We start from the raw sequence: 16315 nt of genomic DNA on the forward strand, positions 1-16315 counted from the left end.
GGGTCTGGTTGTCTGCGTTTTAGCCTCTGATTGGCTGAAGTCCCGGCTCACCGTGGGCCACACGCTTAACGCTGACGTCGACTTCTGCAGCAAAATGGCGACGTTGACAGCAACCGTGCAGGGGCCGGAGGAAAAACTGTGTAATTCCAAAAAACTCCCTCTTATGAAAATCCAGAGGAGGCCGCAGCTTCTGGACAACATCATGCTCGTGTTTATCTGTTTAGCTGCAATGATGCACTCTGCGTTTGCTGATGGGAAGACCCTGGTTCTGCTGGACAACCTCAATATCCGAGACACCCATTCAATCTTCTTCCGCAGTCTGGCAGGTTCGTGATAATGTTTTCCAATGTTTACAGGTATTGAGTTATGTTTATTACAAATATTTATGTTATGCAAATAATGGATATATTACAAGATTGCTAACTGCAAACAGTTATTTTGTGTGAGGTAGCTGGCTTTATAGGGCAACTGTAGCTTTCCAAGCTACTGGAGTATGTGCTCAAAAAATCGTATTAATCTCAGTGACTCTTCTCTTTCAGATCGTGGTTTTGACCTCACATTCAAAACTGCTGATGACCCCTCTCTCTCTCTGATCAAATATGGACAGTTTCTGTATGATCATTTAGTAATTTTCTCACCCTCTGTAGAAGGTACATCAACATCATATGTGTTTTTATGAGTCTTAAATATTCTAAACATGTGTAAACTCAGTAATTTATTTTTCAGACTTTGGGGGCAATATTAATGTGGAAACCATTACCTCCTTTATTGATGGTGGGGGCAATGTTCTGGTTGCTGCCAGCTCAGACATTGGTGAGTTTATATTATTTATATGCAGGCTAACATTGTAAGTTTGTTCTTATTGACAGACAACACATAAGGCCTGCTAATGGTCTGATTTACCCACAGGGGACCCTCTGAGGGAGCTGGGTAGTGAGTGTGGAATTGAGTTTGATGAAGAAAAGACTGCTGTTATTGACCACCATAACTATGATGTGTCTGATCCTGGAGAGGTAAGATATCTGTAGTCAAATAAAGTATTAGTAATATTTCAGTCAGTAATAATCTCTAACATAATCTTTCCCTCCAGCATACTCTGATTGTTGCTGATCCTGAAAATCTTTTGAAAGCCCCCACTATTGTAGGCAAACCTACAAACAAACCAGTCCTCTTTAAAGGAGTGGGGTAAGTATACAATGATTTCAACCCTTTGGCAATATATGGAGTATGTATTATTTTTTCTGTTTTTGAATTCTGAATACTGGAGAAAATATAAGGTAATCCAATGGTTGAATTCCAAATCAACAGATATGCATTACAATATATTCAAATATGTTGGTATTGATACATCTTTTTTGTTTGTCTCTTAGCATGGTGGCAGACCCTGAAAACCCTCTGGTCTTGGATATTCTTACTGGCTCCTCCACATCCTACTCCTACTTCCCTGATAGACCAGTGTCTCAGGTAAACAGTTTATTATTAAGCACCTTTCAAATAATTATCCATTTTAAATAAACAATTTTGTATTGCATTCCAGTATCCCCATGCTGTTGGAAAGAACACTCTGCTCATTGCGGGACTCCAGGCTCGCAACAATGCTCGAGTTGTTTTCAGCGGTTCTCTGGACTTCTTCAGTGATGCTTACTTCAACTCTGCAGTGCAAAAGGCTAGACCCGGGTCTCAAAGGTGAATTTAAAAACTTCCTTTTTTAAATTTTTAAAACAATATATTTCCTTGCAGATACTAGTCTTTTCTTTCTTTGGGTTTAGGCCAAACTTCTCAGACAAACAAAATATTTTATTTTTTTAAATTCTTCAGGTTTGAGCAGAACGGAAACATGGACCTAGCTGAAGCTTTGTCTCGATGGGTGTTTAAGGAGGCTGGGGTCCTCAGGGTAGGGGCTGTCACCCATCACCCAGTTGGAGAAACCACTCCTCCTGCTGCATACACCATCACTGACCTAGTGGTGAGTACTAACTGTTCAGTATTTAATACATTATACCAATGTTTAGAGCTTACCATATAGCATGTGTTGATACATTTTGACCGACTTAATCATTCCATGTTCTAAATGTGTCATGTACAGGAATACAGTATTGTGATTGAGATGCTGTCTGAGGGCCGGTGGGTCCCCTTTGATGGAGATGATATTCAGCTTGAGTTTGTGAGGATTGATCCTTTTGTCAGGACTTACCTTAAGAAGAACGGTATGTGTTGTGTTTGTATACTATTGTTGTACAATTGCTAATGTGCTTTATCCCTGATTGCCTCAGTCTATGTACAGTTGTGATTGTTGAATGCTGTCTTTTTATGTGTAAATGGCACAATTCATCCCCACGCTCATGTTATTTCTTTGTTCCAGGAGGTAAATACAGTGTCCAGTTTAAGCTCCCAGATGTTTATGGAGTCTTCCAGTTCAAAGTGGATTATAATCGACTGGGCTACACACACCTTTACTCGTCCACTCAGGTGACTTGTTGTGTTGGAGATCTAAACTAATTTGTTGTGAATTAAATTATCATCCACAAAGTGAGAATTAAACTGTATTTACTCATTGCTTGGATCGGATCAAATCAAATATTTGAATTGGGGTTAGGGATAACCAATTTCATCTGTAAAATCTGTCTAAAAGTCTTGTTTTTACAAGTTTTAATTATTTTATTTTTTTGCAGGTGTCCGTGCGGCCCTTGCAGCACACTCAGTACGAACGTTTCATCCCCTCTGCCTTCCCGTACTATGCCAGTGCCTTCTCCATGATGACCGGCCTCTTCATTTTCAGCATTGTCTTCCTCCACATGAAAGAGAAGGAAAAGTCAGATTAAAGAAAACTATAGGAGGAGGGGAAATTACACAAGCTGAATATGTTCTCTTCAGGCAGGGAGCACGGACTGCAGCTTTTTGTACTGGATTTGAACTTGGACTGACATTCAGTGATTGGTTGTGCTTTTTCTACTTTAAACAAAAATTGTCCTGAATACAATTTGTCTGTACAAAGTTCACTTTACTTTTAACATGATGAGAAGGAGCAGTAGAATTATTAAAATGTTGACTGTTTTTTATCAGGTGGAGGATTAATGTGGCAACAAGATGCACTGAATATGCCAACTGAGTTTAGAATTGATGTGTCCATTGCAGTTGGTGTCATCTAAACAACAATAAATATGTTTTGGACATTCCATTGAGTTGTTTGTTTTTTGCAGCCTGTTTAGTTTGTTAATTTATTACACAAATTCAAGTGTATCGTTATTCTTTATTAACTTGTATGAAATATAACATTTCATAAACTGTAAGACTCCATATATTTCGTACAGAAAAATCATAATATACATAAAATAATTATATAGGTTATATTCATAGACAGATATTAAATGAAATATGTTATAATATTTTAAAATCAGATTAACCGCCACGACAAAAAGCTACCGGTAATAGTGACGTCAGGGCGTCACTGGACTGTCCAGAGCGGCTAGCACAAAAGTCACAACAGCCTTTTGATCAAGTTCACCTTTGTTTCTCCGATTTGAGAAGGCATGGAGGAATAGCTGAAACTATTGATGGTAGTCTTTTCATCACTTTAGACTGGACCATCGTGGCATTTAAACTTAATTTGTCTGGGCTTGAACAGATCGTGTGGCTAATGCAAGCTAATTTCCGCTGCGGATTGACTGACTGGGGTTGAGCGGCATATGCTATCGCTGCATACAGGACATCAACATGGTCACAGCATGTTAGTAGGGCTTTGGGAGTGGGAGTGTACTGATGTGAAGCAGACGGTATCGTAACACTTGATCACGGAGCTGTCTGGATGGGGAGACACGCTTGTTTCACGTAGCAAAGACAAAAAGTGGGAACCGCGTTAGCAAAACAAGAGCTAGGGAGTCAGCTGACAGTACAGCCCAGCCAACAACAGCCCAGTGATGGATCAACTGAAAGTAAAGGACCGCATACTGGAAAACATCTCAATGTCTGTCAAAAAGGTACGTACAGACCCATATAAATGCTCTCATATAATAAACGTGTTTGGTTTGACAGTGAAGACCTTCACCAGTGTCTCATTACTACTGTCTCACACAACTTTCAAGTAATCAAGGCAATCTAAAGTCTTTCACGGCCTTTTGACATAACCTGCCTACACTCTTTCCCTCATTCCTTAGCCTAGATGACATTGTGAAGTGTTTGTCTTTGTCAAGGGTGGATCCCAGTGACTGTAAGGAACAGCTAGAGCAACTGCACACATGCACTGCACTTTTAAAGACACATTTAGACCTAAAAAAAAGTGCAGCTGTCAGTTCAAGTTGTTCCCAGTTTACTGTGTATTGGACGTTCACGCAGCTTTATCTAGTTGGTAGTTTCTAACCTGACAAACAGCATTACTTCAGACTGGTCTTGCTCTAACTTCCTATAACGTTAACTGTCACCATATTACAGCCCTTGTTGTTAATTGTGTTTACCATACAACAGCTGTGTTCTTTCATTTAAGAAAACATGCTAAGTATACACTTTAGTCATGTGCTAAGCTGTTAGTCACAGGACCTAAATACCTTATTTTTTAAAGAAATTACTCAACAGCTATGGTTTAATCTCTGCAAAATGAAAGTTATTGTAGCTTTGTATGTAAGAAACAGAGATGACTTGTAACTTCTGACATGATCCTTCAGTCATGTGGCACATTAGTGTGTAATATCAGATGAATGTGTTTCCCTATCTTAATCTTCAATGAGATAAGTTGAGTGGCATTCTTCCAACAAAAAGTCTCAGGAGCTATACTGATTAGACTGTATTCATTTTTGTGGTTCTTGATTAAATGAAACTAGAAGGTCATAAGATATTTAACCAGTGAGTAAGTATAGCAGAGTATTGATTTTGTGATAATTATATGATGTAAAATTAGCAAAAATTGTGGTTTATATGCTTTTTACACAAATGAAACTATCTATCCATCCATCCATCCATTTTCTTCCGCTTATCCGGGGCCGGGTTGCGGGGGCAGCAGTCTAAGCAGGGACTCCTTCCCTCACCCCGGACACGTCCTCCAGCTCCTCCGGTGGGACGCCAAGGCGTTCCCAGGTCAACCGAGAGACATAGTCCCTCCAGCGACTATATATAAACTATTCCATTGAAATAGTGTGTTTATGCAGTTGCAGAGTTACTTTGCTGCCTGTGAAGATGAGACTCCTGCCATCCGGAATCATGACCGCGTCCTCCAGAGGCTGTGTGAGCACATTGACCACGCTCTCCTCTACGGGTAACAGCCTTCAAAGGCTAATATGACTCTACTGTTACTAGGGCAGAAAATGTGCTCAGATATGGTTATAAAATTTCAGAGGAATTGATTAGCCTGGTCAGCTTACTCTGTCTTCTTTCAAATTATAAGTTATAAAAATACAAACAATATTTAAAGGTTTTGCCTTTTTGTCTTTTACATAAGTGTTTTAGTGTATGATGGAAAAAAACAGAACACTATATGTTTGTTATTGCTGACAGTTTACTGTTTACTTCACAGTTTTATACTAGCATCTGACTGAGAGACTTGACATTTTGTGCATTTTGTGCTTTGTTTTGAATCAATAAATCAAGTATTTGTGAAGAAAGAACTATTCCCCATGCTGTTTCACCCTATAGCTCTTTTCCAAGCACTTTTATCAGACTTTCAGGGTCACGCTAAACAGTCTCAAAGGCCATGGCCTTGTCCATAGTCAGCATTTATGTTTTGGTCCTATGTCTTGTGTTCTCTAAATGCAGCCTCCAGGACATCTCCTCGGGCTACTGGGTCCTTGTTCTTCACTTCACCCGAAGAGAGGCCGTCCGGCAGATAGAGGAGCTCCAGCACATCGCCACCAACCTTGGCAGAAGTAAGAGAGCGCATGTCAAAAAAAACTCAATGTAAAAGTAAATTGGGTAGTATTAGTTGTTATTCATCAGTAGCTATAAAGAAGTAACTGATATTCAATTGAGTGTATTTTTATATGGCCCAGTAGCTTGTGCTGTTTTATGCCGCATCTTGGCCAGGTCGTCATTGCAAATGTGAAGCTTTTCTCAGTTAACATACCTGATAAAATATTGGATAAATAAATTAAAGTAGGGCTTCACAAAACTTGTCTTGAAAAGGAGATTAACCAACATCAACAGGAAACGAGCAAATGTGCACTGTCCCCAGCCCTCTGAGCTAAGAAAGAGGGAAAAAAAGAGAGGGAGAGAAACTTTTTGGAGAACCACTTTGAAGGAGAACTCTACTCCCATGGATAGACTGGTTGTAGATGTGTCCAGGATTTACTCACATCCTTTTGCAGATAGAGTTCAAATCTGTAGAGCCAGCCAGACTCAAGATGGGGTGAGCATCACAATTTAGATTTTATCATGATTCAAGACATGTCATTAGAGGTGGCAAATTTAATCTGCTGTTCTGGGATAAATTGGATCCACCTCTCAGTCACTCAGAGCATGAATGATTTAGCATGAAGCTGTATTATAAAGAGAAGTTATGATGATATCTAAAAAATGGCACACAATCACAGGGGTCAGATCATGTTTTTTTTTATATAGTCCTATCACCCAGTCCTGCCTTGATTAAATGCAATAAACCTTTGTTGTTATATTTCTAGATTGCCAACTAGCATGCTTTTTTGTGTGCAGGTCGTGCATGGCTGTACTTGGCATTGAGTGAAAGCTCTCTAGAAAGCTACCTGCGCCTCTTCCAGGAGAACCAGGCTTTACTACACAAGTATTATTTCAAGTAAGATATAACTTGTTTACCTTCCTTGGGATTTTGGCATTATATAACAAAAAAAAAATACAACCAGGTAGTTATTATTAGATTGAAATAAAAACAAAAAGTATGTTAGTGCTAACATCACGCATTGTTTGTGCTGTAGGAACGCCCTGGTGTGCAGTCATGACCACCTGGCCCTGTTCCTCACTCTGGTGTCTGGTCTGGAGTTTATCCGCTTCGACCTGGAGCTGGTGAGCATCCACATCATCTAATCACAGCTGTTGTGTACTTTACAAATGCTTGATGTCTAAACACCTTCAGGATGTCCCATACCTGGATGTGGCTCCGTACATGCCTGAGTACTACAAACCACATAACCTGCTGGACTTCGAGGAGAGACTACCCAGCTCGGACAGCATATCTTTGCACTCCTTCACCTCACTGAATTCTACTAACTTAGAGTGGGACGACAGCGCCATCGCCCCCTCCAGTGAAGGTATTGTTGCTGTTCATCCAGTTGATTTAAGCTGTTTCCAATATATGTATTTGAGACAGCATGCAATCAGTAGTAATGACAACAAATAGTGACAGCAGTAATAGTGAAACATGTCAGTTCTTTCTCCATCAAGGATTGTTCTTATACCTTACACTTATCCGTCTCTGTTGAGACACCATCCGTGTACCCCTATGTTCCTGTTGCGTTTATATACATTCATGTGTCTCCCATTTTCTGTTTTATTTCCAATGAGTCCTTTGTTCATTCCTCCCTTTTTAGATTATGATTTTGCTGACATCTTCCCCGTGTTGCAGTCATTGCCAAGTGCAGACTGGGAAGGTGGGACATGGGTGAACCGTCCCTCTGTTTCTGTCTTTTGGTCTCTGGTCTCTCTCATGCATGGCTTTTTGCCGCTGAATGATGGGTTTTATGCCTAAATGTTGTTTTGTCCATTTCACATTTCCATCTTTTTTGCCAAATGTGAAAAATTGAGAGAAACAATATAATGATGAAAAATATGCTAAATGTAAGAATTGGTTCACGTGGTGGAAGTGGTTGCTTGTTCAGTAAATATGAAATGCTGTTGAGCGTTCTTGCATGTAATAACTGTATGTTGTAAATACCATTGACAGGCAAGCTCAGTGCTTCTGTTGTACTCACTTCTGTTTTTCTAAAGTCTTTGCTGTAATGCGTGGCACTGGTCAAGGTTCAGTAGGGAGATCTATTCTCAACATTTTTCCCATAGTTGGAATGTATTACTTTCTTTGATATTGTTTATACACAATTATGATGGTACAGGCAAACCTTATTTGAGTAACTTTATTTAATATATTTTTTGAGAAACTATATAACCTATTGTCTCTACTAATCAAAAATGACTGATTAACAATTATTAAACTTATATATGTATGATAATGCAACAAGCAAAAAGTATCATTACTCAGGTATCAACTTAAAGTTGTTGATTTTTAACAGCTTGGAAGATGGCTTTTTATTATTTTTTTAAGCTTAGAGTTAAATGCTTGAACAAAAATACTTCAGTAATGCTACTTGGCATTGTTTTTTTCATTTTAGACTTCTTTGAGGAAAAGAACAGTCTGTAACTAAACCTGGAGTTTGAGTTTTGACTGGTGCCACTGTAATGGTGCTGTGGATGTGTTTAACTGCATTAACAGACTCTTAACACTGTAACATTTAAATGTGCTGCTGATTAAAGACACTATTCTTTTGTGAAGTAGCTTTAACAAAACCTAAGTGTGAGTGTGTGTAGGAGTAATTGTGTGCTCTTTACGTGTCAGAAGGTGATCTGACAGACCAGGCCAGCTGCCCTCACTCTGGAGGATCGGACCCTCAGACGGTTATCAGTGACACTGTGGTGGTCTCCTCATGTGCAGTCAAGTCCGCGACATACCTGTCCCCTCATAGCCCCACGTCTAGACAAAACCCTTTCAATGAAGACTCTGATACCACCACCAACACCTCAGTGGACGTCACCCCTGTGCATGTGGCCAGCCTTCACAACAGCACAGCCCACGAAGATGACACCGATGTCAATACTAATGAGCTGGAGGTCATCAGGTACAGTTTCTTTCCATGCCTTAAAAATGTACAAATGTAACTACTTGTACAGAAGATGATTTGAGAGAATAAAATGATAAGCCGACATGGTCAAAAAGTACTTACAGCCTCATGTTATCAATAAAACTTGTTTTACTAATAGCTCTATATCTTATTTCAGGATGGCCAGAAGAAGAAAACCAGCCAGAAAGCGTAGAGGGAAGGGCTCTACAGATTCCAGCAGCAGCATTCATAACTCTGTGTCATCTGAGAACATGGAGCTGGGCCTCCAGGACAGCACCGACTGTACCATGGACAGTGAGGGAGAGAGGAGGAGCAGAGCAGGAACTGAGGTCCTGGAGGAGGAGGAGCTACTGCGATTGCCAAAGATGGCCGACACCTCTATGGACAGCGTGGGACAACCTCTGCGTGATGTTATGGACCGGCTCAATGGGGCTCTGGATCAGGATGAGAGCTGGGAGCACTTGGAGGAGGAGCAGCCTGACTGTGGGCGTGCAGTAGAGCCCACATCGCAGCAGCCCTTTCTGGAGGATTCAGCGGGCAAGCCCCCTGACCCAGCACCCGGAGATCCTCCCACAAGCCCTCTCACCAGCCCCTACCTCCAGACTTTCACTGAGCCTTCAGAGGAGAGCTTCTCTGCCCCCCACAGTCCAGAGCCTGCTGCCAGCTATAGTGGCAGCAATGACACTGCAGAGCAAAGCCAGTCACAGACTGTTCCAGGTGGCCATGAGGATGAAGGAGAGGCAGAAAGGGGAGAGGGACCGGAGCTCAAGTTGAACCAGGAGACAAATGGTGAACAAAGAGATGGACGGGCAGAGCAGCAGCTGAGCCCCTCTGAGGTGACCCATCCAGCCGAGTTTAAGTAAGAATTGGAAAGGGGGTATTGCACAAATTGTGATGTTGTGATGTATTTGTGATGTTGTGATGTATTTGCTATTATAATGTTTTCTGTCTAATTGACTTTTAGAGTGGACAACAACCACTTGCTTTTACTGATGATCCATGTGTTTAGAGAAAATGAAGAGCAACTGTTTAAGGTAAGTAAATTGTTGTTTGATGCTGGAATTCTTAAATGCTGCTTAATTGTACAGACCACATGGTTCTTTGACCATGTTTGACAAATATAGATTGAAATAGATGGTGCTCATGAGTTTCTTTTGAATACATTTTGCACTGCCTTTAACTGCATCATTGTGATCTTTTTTTTTAATTTGTATTTTGTGCAGATGGTGAGAATGAGCACTGGCCACATGGAGGGAGACCTGCAGCCCCTGTTCTTGCTACTCACTGACTGTTACATTTACCTGCTCCGAAAGGGTGTGTGGACATATATTGTAACATAAATTCCTACATTCTTTACTATTAAACACATTACCCTTTTTTCCATTTTGGTGATAGGTGCAGCAGAGAAGCCATACACAGTTGAAGATGCGGTTTCATACAATGAGCTAGATTATATTTCTGTAAGTGCTGTATTACTATAAGTCCATGTCTTAAAGTATATGAATTTCATTTCAAGATGTTAGATGTAATTTTAGATTTGCAAATAATGTGTTTTTTGGATTTAGTTCATATATACTGCTTTGATGTTTTATTGTAGGTGGGTCAGGACCAACAAACAATTACTTTGGTTTGCACAAACAGAAGAAGAAAGTTTCTCTTGGACACAGCTGATGCCTCCCTCACTATGTACGTTTCTTCTCTTGCATTTAAAGCCTGTCATAGTAATCATTGAGTTACTGGAGTATGTACTTTATGAGCTAGTAAAACAGACGCACAAAGAATAATTCCAATAAATACTTCAAGTTCACCTTTTTGTAACTAAATCTGGTTATCCTAAAATGTTGTTTTACATTTTTTTAAAGATGCATATGCTAAAAACCTAACATGCTGGAGGGCATGCAATGTTGAACAAGGTTATCAGGAAAAACACAAGCAGGGAGAAACTGTATTTCACAACTTTAACAATAGCAGCATTGTACTACAGTTTCACATACAAATGACTGTACATGTATTTGTATATAGTTCTCAGTTCATAATCCTTGTATTTTCCTTTATGTAGCTGGCTGTTATCAGTCCTTAAGTCGTCCATGGTGAAAGGATGCCGAGAGCCTCCGTACCCTACAGTGCTAACCGACGCCACAATGGAAAAACTGGCTCTGACAAAGTTTGTGGCCCAGGAGTCTCACTGTGAGGTAAGGGCTATTGTTTTCAAACCACTGTCAGTGTTGTCTTTCTCCTATTTGGTTTGACTGCAGTGCCCCTGTATGCAGGTGGCAGAGGTATGCATCCACCTGTACTCTCTGGTCCACTGGGAAGACCCTTTGGATACCTGCCTGTCCCCTGTCCAGTCCCCCAGCTCCAGAGGCTCCACCAGCATAAAGGAGGGCACAGTGCAGTACAAGGCTGGCACTACCTACTTGGGCAAAGAACTGTGGAAGAGCTGCTATCTAGTTCTTAGGTAGGGTTTTATGCCTATTACAGGTGCTTTGATTTGTTGAAAATGTACAACTGTAACTCACCTACCAAGAGACAGTTCTTTATAATGATGGTTTATAGAGATGGGACAAGAACTTGTGCGACAAGATTGTGCAAGTAGAAAATGATCTTGAGATTTTTTTTTCTGTGTGTTAGCATTTGACTTGGACAAAAAGTATGGTTAACATTAGTGAGTTATGTTTTGGGAAGCCTAGTTAAAAAGCAGTGCTACAATTACAGCAAAAATATATGAAACAAATAAAAATATGTGTTCCTAAAAATTAAAAGCATATTTATTATCATTTATGTCAAAATCTTATGGGAATTTCGTAGTAATATGCTCATATCTTTACAGCAATGGGATTCTACATCTGTACTCTGAGCAAAATGACTTGACCCCTATACAGTCTGTTACCATGGGGTAAGACTCACTCTGACTCACCTCTGTCTGATGTTGTGTCTTTGTATCTTGTCATTTACCTCTGGATGTTCTGTTGGGTGCAGAGGAGAGCACTGTGGAGGCTGCCGGCGGTCTAACAGCAGCGAGCGGCCTCATGCCTTTCAGGTCATCCTTACAGAGCGTCCTCCGCTGGAGCTCAGTGCCAGTAATGAGCAGGACATGGCTGAGTGGATGCAACTGCTTTGTCAATCTGTGTCCAAAGGGGTAAGGACCAATAAATCACAAATACATCCCTCATCAGTTGCTCTGATAACACGTATACACACAAAAACAGTGATTATGCAAGTAACATACCAGTTCTGGTTGTTGTAATTAATAATCTGGACTAACATTGTACTTAATTGGAACCCAACAGTTTTGTCTGTACTTCTTCTAAAAATACACACAGATATATATTTAAATATGGTATGTGTTCTTCTCCAGGTAATTCCTCAGGGAGTTGCCCCCACTCCCTGTATCCCCTGCTGCTTGGTGCTCACAGACATGAAGCTGCTGACCTGTCATCAGGACTGTCAGACCAGCTTCTTCCGCTCATTGGGCAGTGCTGAGCTCTGTGATGTCACTGCGGTCAGCCTGGAGGCCAACAAGGAGTACTGCATTATTGTGAGCAGATTGTTTGATGCTTTTGCCTGTTTGCCTAAGTACCAGTGCATTTTAAAACATTGTACTGTTAAACATTTTATTGCATGAAGAGGATACTGTAAGTTATTCGTTTCTCTTATTATAGGAATTTGCTGCAGATCGGAGCCAGTTTCTCCCATCCTGGGTCTTGTACTTCAGTGGTTGTGAGGAAAGAGATCGTCTGCTTCATACTCTCAACAAGGCATGGAAAGACATTTACCAGGTATAGTACTTGAAAATGGTTAATTAGCAAAAAAATGTAAAGCTGGTTTTAATGGTGGTCATCTGGACACTGTTGGCTCTACATTGAATAACTCCTGGACGGATGAAGGATTATACCGTCTCATCAGCAGAAAAAGCTGTCTGCATTTCACTTCTGAATTAACACTAATTTAATAATAATTGAAACACATATTATGCATTCTTGTGGCTTTAATTCTCTTCTAAATATGCTTTTTGCCACCCTCCTCCTGTTGGCAACGGGAATGAACCATGCCAAAGTAAACACATGAATTCTCTATCCTCTGTAAATGCTATGCTAATAGAACCATGCATTTGTTGTAAAATTATTTTTGTTGACAAATGGTTGAGGCTAAATAGTCTTAGTGTTCAAACATTTCCCTTAAACTTAAGACTATGTAAACTTGTTAACATTTTTTTTTTTTGCTTTTAATTACTATTTGTCTTTATGCACAGGTGGACCTTCCCCAGACAGTCATATCGGACCAGTCAGTTCAGAAACGCTGTGGGGAGGCCCTGGCCCTGATGAAGAGTGCATGGCAGAGAGCAGACAGCCTGGCCCGGGGAAGAGCTCAGAGAGAACCCTGGTGCTGACGTGCTCCTCTGATCACTCCTCAAATAAGGAGTGCGCATTCAACAGTACTTAAAGTGGAAAAGGAAGTCACAAACAGGATGTGTACTGCAAGTGAAGGAGAGTCTATGTTGAGAAATGTTTGACAAGAACAATATGAAAGCCACTAACTTGAGAGTATATGAACTGACTACAGGTAATGTACAGAAGGTGACAATGAAGACCTCCATGAAACTGAAATTATGACAATCTGAACAATTTTACATCCATATTCTGAAGCCAACATTAAACAGACATGATTGTTTTAAGTAAAGAGGACTAAATACCTGTATGTTTTGTGCTCACATAATGTGTCAAAGTGCTGCTATATGTCACCAACGCAACTTCTCCTCACCTTGTGCTCAGAATGCATAAATGTACAATGATCAAGTCTTTGTTCTTATGGACTGAGTTGTGGTATGGACACTGTGGATTAGTATACAGAAAATGTTGACGTTTTTGTTTGTACAGAAGAGAAGAGTTTTATAGGCATTGAGTAAAATGCTTATACTGTATGAAGGATTTAAGATTGCACTGCTTCATGGAATTGTTACCCCCATGTGTTGCTCTACTTGGCAGTACTCGGCAGAAAATGGAACTTGCCTTCTCTACATACTGCACAAACAGTTGGTGCCGTCCATGTACAGTTGCACACTTCTGTCACTACAGTTTTTTCTTGTATAATTTTTTTTTTTTTTAGGTACCTTTGTGTGAAGATTTTGTTTTTTCGATGGGGTGGAAAGATATTTATCTAATTTTATTTCAGACTAAATTATGTAACTCATTAATTTTGATCTGGCACAATTTTTTTAAGTAGTAATTTTAAATGTTTGTTATAGATACCATGGCAACTTGTGTTACTTTAGAGGCATGAAAGACCAAACAACTAACATGTGTTATGAGTTATGACAGATGGATCCTTATTGCTACAGTCACAGCGTGCTCTATTGCCAATACTTGCCTTTTTGAATGATCACTTTATACGCAGAAACACTTTTAACAACCAATGCTTGGGAATGGGATATTCACATTTCTTAAACGTATGCTGCGGTGAAAAGGTACAGGATGATGAAGATATGTCTCAGCCTTGCACAAGACAATTGTGTCCAATTGTAAATGTCATTCTATGTTTTTGTCTCACATTTGTGTTGCAGTTCACTGGTAATCTCAGGTTCCTCTCAATACCCGAACCATTCTCTAGTAAATTCTGCACCACTATGCCATTAAGTTGCTAAACAAAAAAAAGCTTTATATAATTAGTTCTAGAATAGGATTAACTATGAAAATACTTGAAAGTAAAAAAGTATTCAGCAAGCCTGTGGCCTAAAGTGTTCTTATAAAATAGAAATACAAATTTGTTACAATTATGACATTGCTGGCCAATGGTGGAGGACATCTTCTTGAACTAACTTGATGCTGTTTAGGTAATGATGTACTGTTTGCATGTGTGAAATGTATGCTTTTACTGAACTGTATAGAGCACTAATCACCTAAACATATTCATTAAAACATGAGTCCAAAAGGCTGGACTGGATTGTATAATATTGTATTTAGAAAACCTGATGGACATAAAAGTTAATAAAAACTCTTACTGCTATGCTATCTGTGTTACATTGTTTATTAACAATCTAATTTCAATGTAAATGTAAATTTCAATATTGTTATTGAAGATAGACTGGTCTTATCAAGGATATTGGACTATGTGCCCTGATGATGCAGTACCGAGAGCAGCTGCTGGGTGCAGCACAGGGAAAGCTGGGTGGGTGATGGATTGTTGATAATCATAACATGGTCTCATGGAAGAATTTTAAAGAAGGTCCATCAATGTCTGTAACTGCACTTTCAAGAGTTTTAAATTATTTTATTTTGACTGTTGCCTCCGGTTTCTTCACTGTTTTACTGCTTTTAGGTTTGACTGCTGCATTCGACATTGGATCACCAAAATTTGATTTCTCGTCTTGAGAACTATGCTGGCATCAAAAGTGTGGCCCTAAAGTGGTTCAGGTCATATCTTGAATTGGTTCAGGTCATATCTTGAAGATCGTTGTCTGTTCAGCCAGGCCCCCATATTTCAGACATGGCCCAGCTTAGCTAGGGTCCATTTTAGACCTTTTACTGTTTTCTTTGTACATGCTGCCCTCAATTTTTTTAAAAACACAAAATGTATTTTCATTTTGCTGATGATGTGTGAGTTCACCTGCTCTTTAAACCAAGCACCATAGCATCCAAACCCTCTTAAATTGTCTTCAGGAGGTAAAGAACTGGAAGGCTCTAAACTTGTTAAAGCTAAATTAAATAGAGAAATTAATAATAATAATAATAATAATAATAATAATAATAATAATAATAATAATAATAATAATAATAATAATAATAATAAAGAAATGGAAAGTGTAGTATTTGGGGATTTATCTGATGCCAAAACTTCTGTGGAGTCTTTGAGTTGCAACTGCCATCAGTTTACCAGAAATCCTGGTGTCGTTTTAAATGGTTCTTTCAAATTTGCCCTACAGATCAGTCAGAAGTCACATCAGGCTTTTACCAAATACATTTCCTCAGTGTGGTGAAGCCATTCCTGCCTCGCACTGATCTGGACCGTGTCGTTCGTGCCTTTATCACCTGCAGATTATTCTACTGTAACTCCTTCTGCTGTGGGTTGGACCAGGGCTTCATCCACCTCTTAGTTGGTCCAAAATGCTGCAGTGCGCATGCTCACGGGCATCAGGAAATATGAGCACATTTCTCCTGTGTTTGCGTCTCTGCACTGGCTCTCTGTCAGCTACAGGATTGATTTTAAGATTATTTTGATGGTTTTTAAATGTTTCCAAGGTTTGGCCCCTCCTTGTCTCTCTGAACGTCTTTCTGTCCATGTTCCCAGTAGAACTTTGAGATCAGCAGAACAGATGATTTTGGATGTCCCAAGGTCTGGATATTAGAAAAGGCCAATAAAAGCACTGAGTTTACCACAAGATGAGCGGGACACTTGTATTGTATTGTTTTGTCGTGTTTTGCAGTTGTTGTTTTTTTTAAGATTGCGCTTTATATTGCCTTTGTACAACACGTTGGGCAGCTGTGGTTGTGCTTTATAAATACATTTGACGGCTCGAGAGCGCAAACAACACG

The 16315-nt window shown here is 39.8% G+C and overlaps 2 protein-coding genes across 6 annotated transcripts; both read left to right on the top strand.

The window, feature by feature from the left end:
• Positions 1 to 49: 49 nt before the first annotated feature.
• On the top strand, positions 50 to 3178 carry ddost (dolichyl-diphosphooligosaccharide--protein glycosyltransferase subunit (non-catalytic)). Its single transcript, XM_033969072.2, has 11 exons — positions 50 to 326; positions 540 to 650; positions 727 to 813; positions 910 to 1013; positions 1091 to 1185; positions 1371 to 1464; positions 1538 to 1686; positions 1819 to 1966; positions 2087 to 2207; positions 2363 to 2469; positions 2673 to 3178. Exons 1-11 carry the CDS (start codon positions 95 to 97, stop codon positions 2820 to 2822), a joined length of 1398 nt encoding a protein of 465 aa, XP_033824963.1. The 5' UTR covers positions 50 to 94; the 3' UTR covers positions 2823 to 3178.
• Positions 3179 to 3424: 246 nt separating this feature from the next.
• Positions 3425 to 14793, top strand: plekhm2 (pleckstrin homology domain containing, family M (with RUN domain) member 2). Of its 5 annotated transcripts, none has more exons than XM_033969067.2 (20): positions 3434 to 3977; positions 5139 to 5245; positions 5743 to 5852; positions 6634 to 6733; positions 6873 to 6960; positions 7031 to 7205; positions 7485 to 7544; positions 8504 to 8783; positions 8944 to 9645; positions 9751 to 9820; positions 10010 to 10100; positions 10182 to 10246; positions 10384 to 10472; positions 10846 to 10978; positions 11057 to 11244; positions 11617 to 11682; positions 11766 to 11925; positions 12145 to 12324; positions 12449 to 12565; positions 13039 to 14793. In XM_033969067.2, the coding sequence occupies exons 1-20, from the start codon at positions 3918 to 3920 to the stop codon at positions 13174 to 13176; spliced, it is 2979 nt and encodes a 992-aa protein (XP_033824958.1). In that variant the 5' UTR covers positions 3434 to 3917; the 3' UTR covers positions 13177 to 14793. The 5 variants fall into 5 exon arrangements, with proteins under 5 accessions (XP_033824960.1, XP_033824958.1, XP_033824959.1 ...); XM_033969068.2 differs by having other exon boundaries at positions 3437 to 3977; positions 8507 to 8783; positions 13039 to 14791; XM_033969069.2 differs by lacking the exon at positions 7485 to 7544 and having other exon boundaries at positions 3425 to 3977.
• The last annotated feature ends 1522 nt before the right edge of the window (positions 14794 to 16315 follow it).

Source organism: Periophthalmus magnuspinnatus, chromosome 7 (assembly GCF_009829125.3).
Source record: "Periophthalmus magnuspinnatus isolate fPerMag1 chromosome 7, fPerMag1.2.pri, whole genome shotgun sequence".
NCBI lineage: Eukaryota > Metazoa > Chordata > Actinopteri > Gobiiformes > Gobiidae > Periophthalmus > Periophthalmus magnuspinnatus.

Bases quoted from the DNA above. Each gene is read 5' to 3' on its own strand.
- ddost (XM_033969072.2), top strand. From the start codon at position 95: ATGGCGACGTTGACAGCAACCGTGCAGGGGCCGGAGGAAAAACTGTGT. The intron at 651-726 runs GTACATCAACAT...TTTATTTTTCAG, and splicing joins TTTCTCACCCTCTGTAGAAG to ACTTTGGGGGCAATATTAAT. The intron at 1,687-1,818 runs GTGAATTTAAAA...TAAATTCTTCAG, and splicing joins GCTAGACCCGGGTCTCAAAG to GTTTGAGCAGAACGGAAACA.
- plekhm2 (XM_033969067.2), top strand. From the start codon at position 3,918: ATGGATCAACTGAAAGTAAAGGACCGCATACTGGAAAACATCTCAATG. The intron at 10,101-10,181 runs GTGTGTGGACAT...TTTTGGTGATAG, and splicing joins CATTTACCTGCTCCGAAAGG to GTGCAGCAGAGAAGCCATAC. The intron at 11,683-11,765 runs GTAAGACTCACT...TGTTGGGTGCAG, and splicing joins ATACAGTCTGTTACCATGGG to AGGAGAGCACTGTGGAGGCT.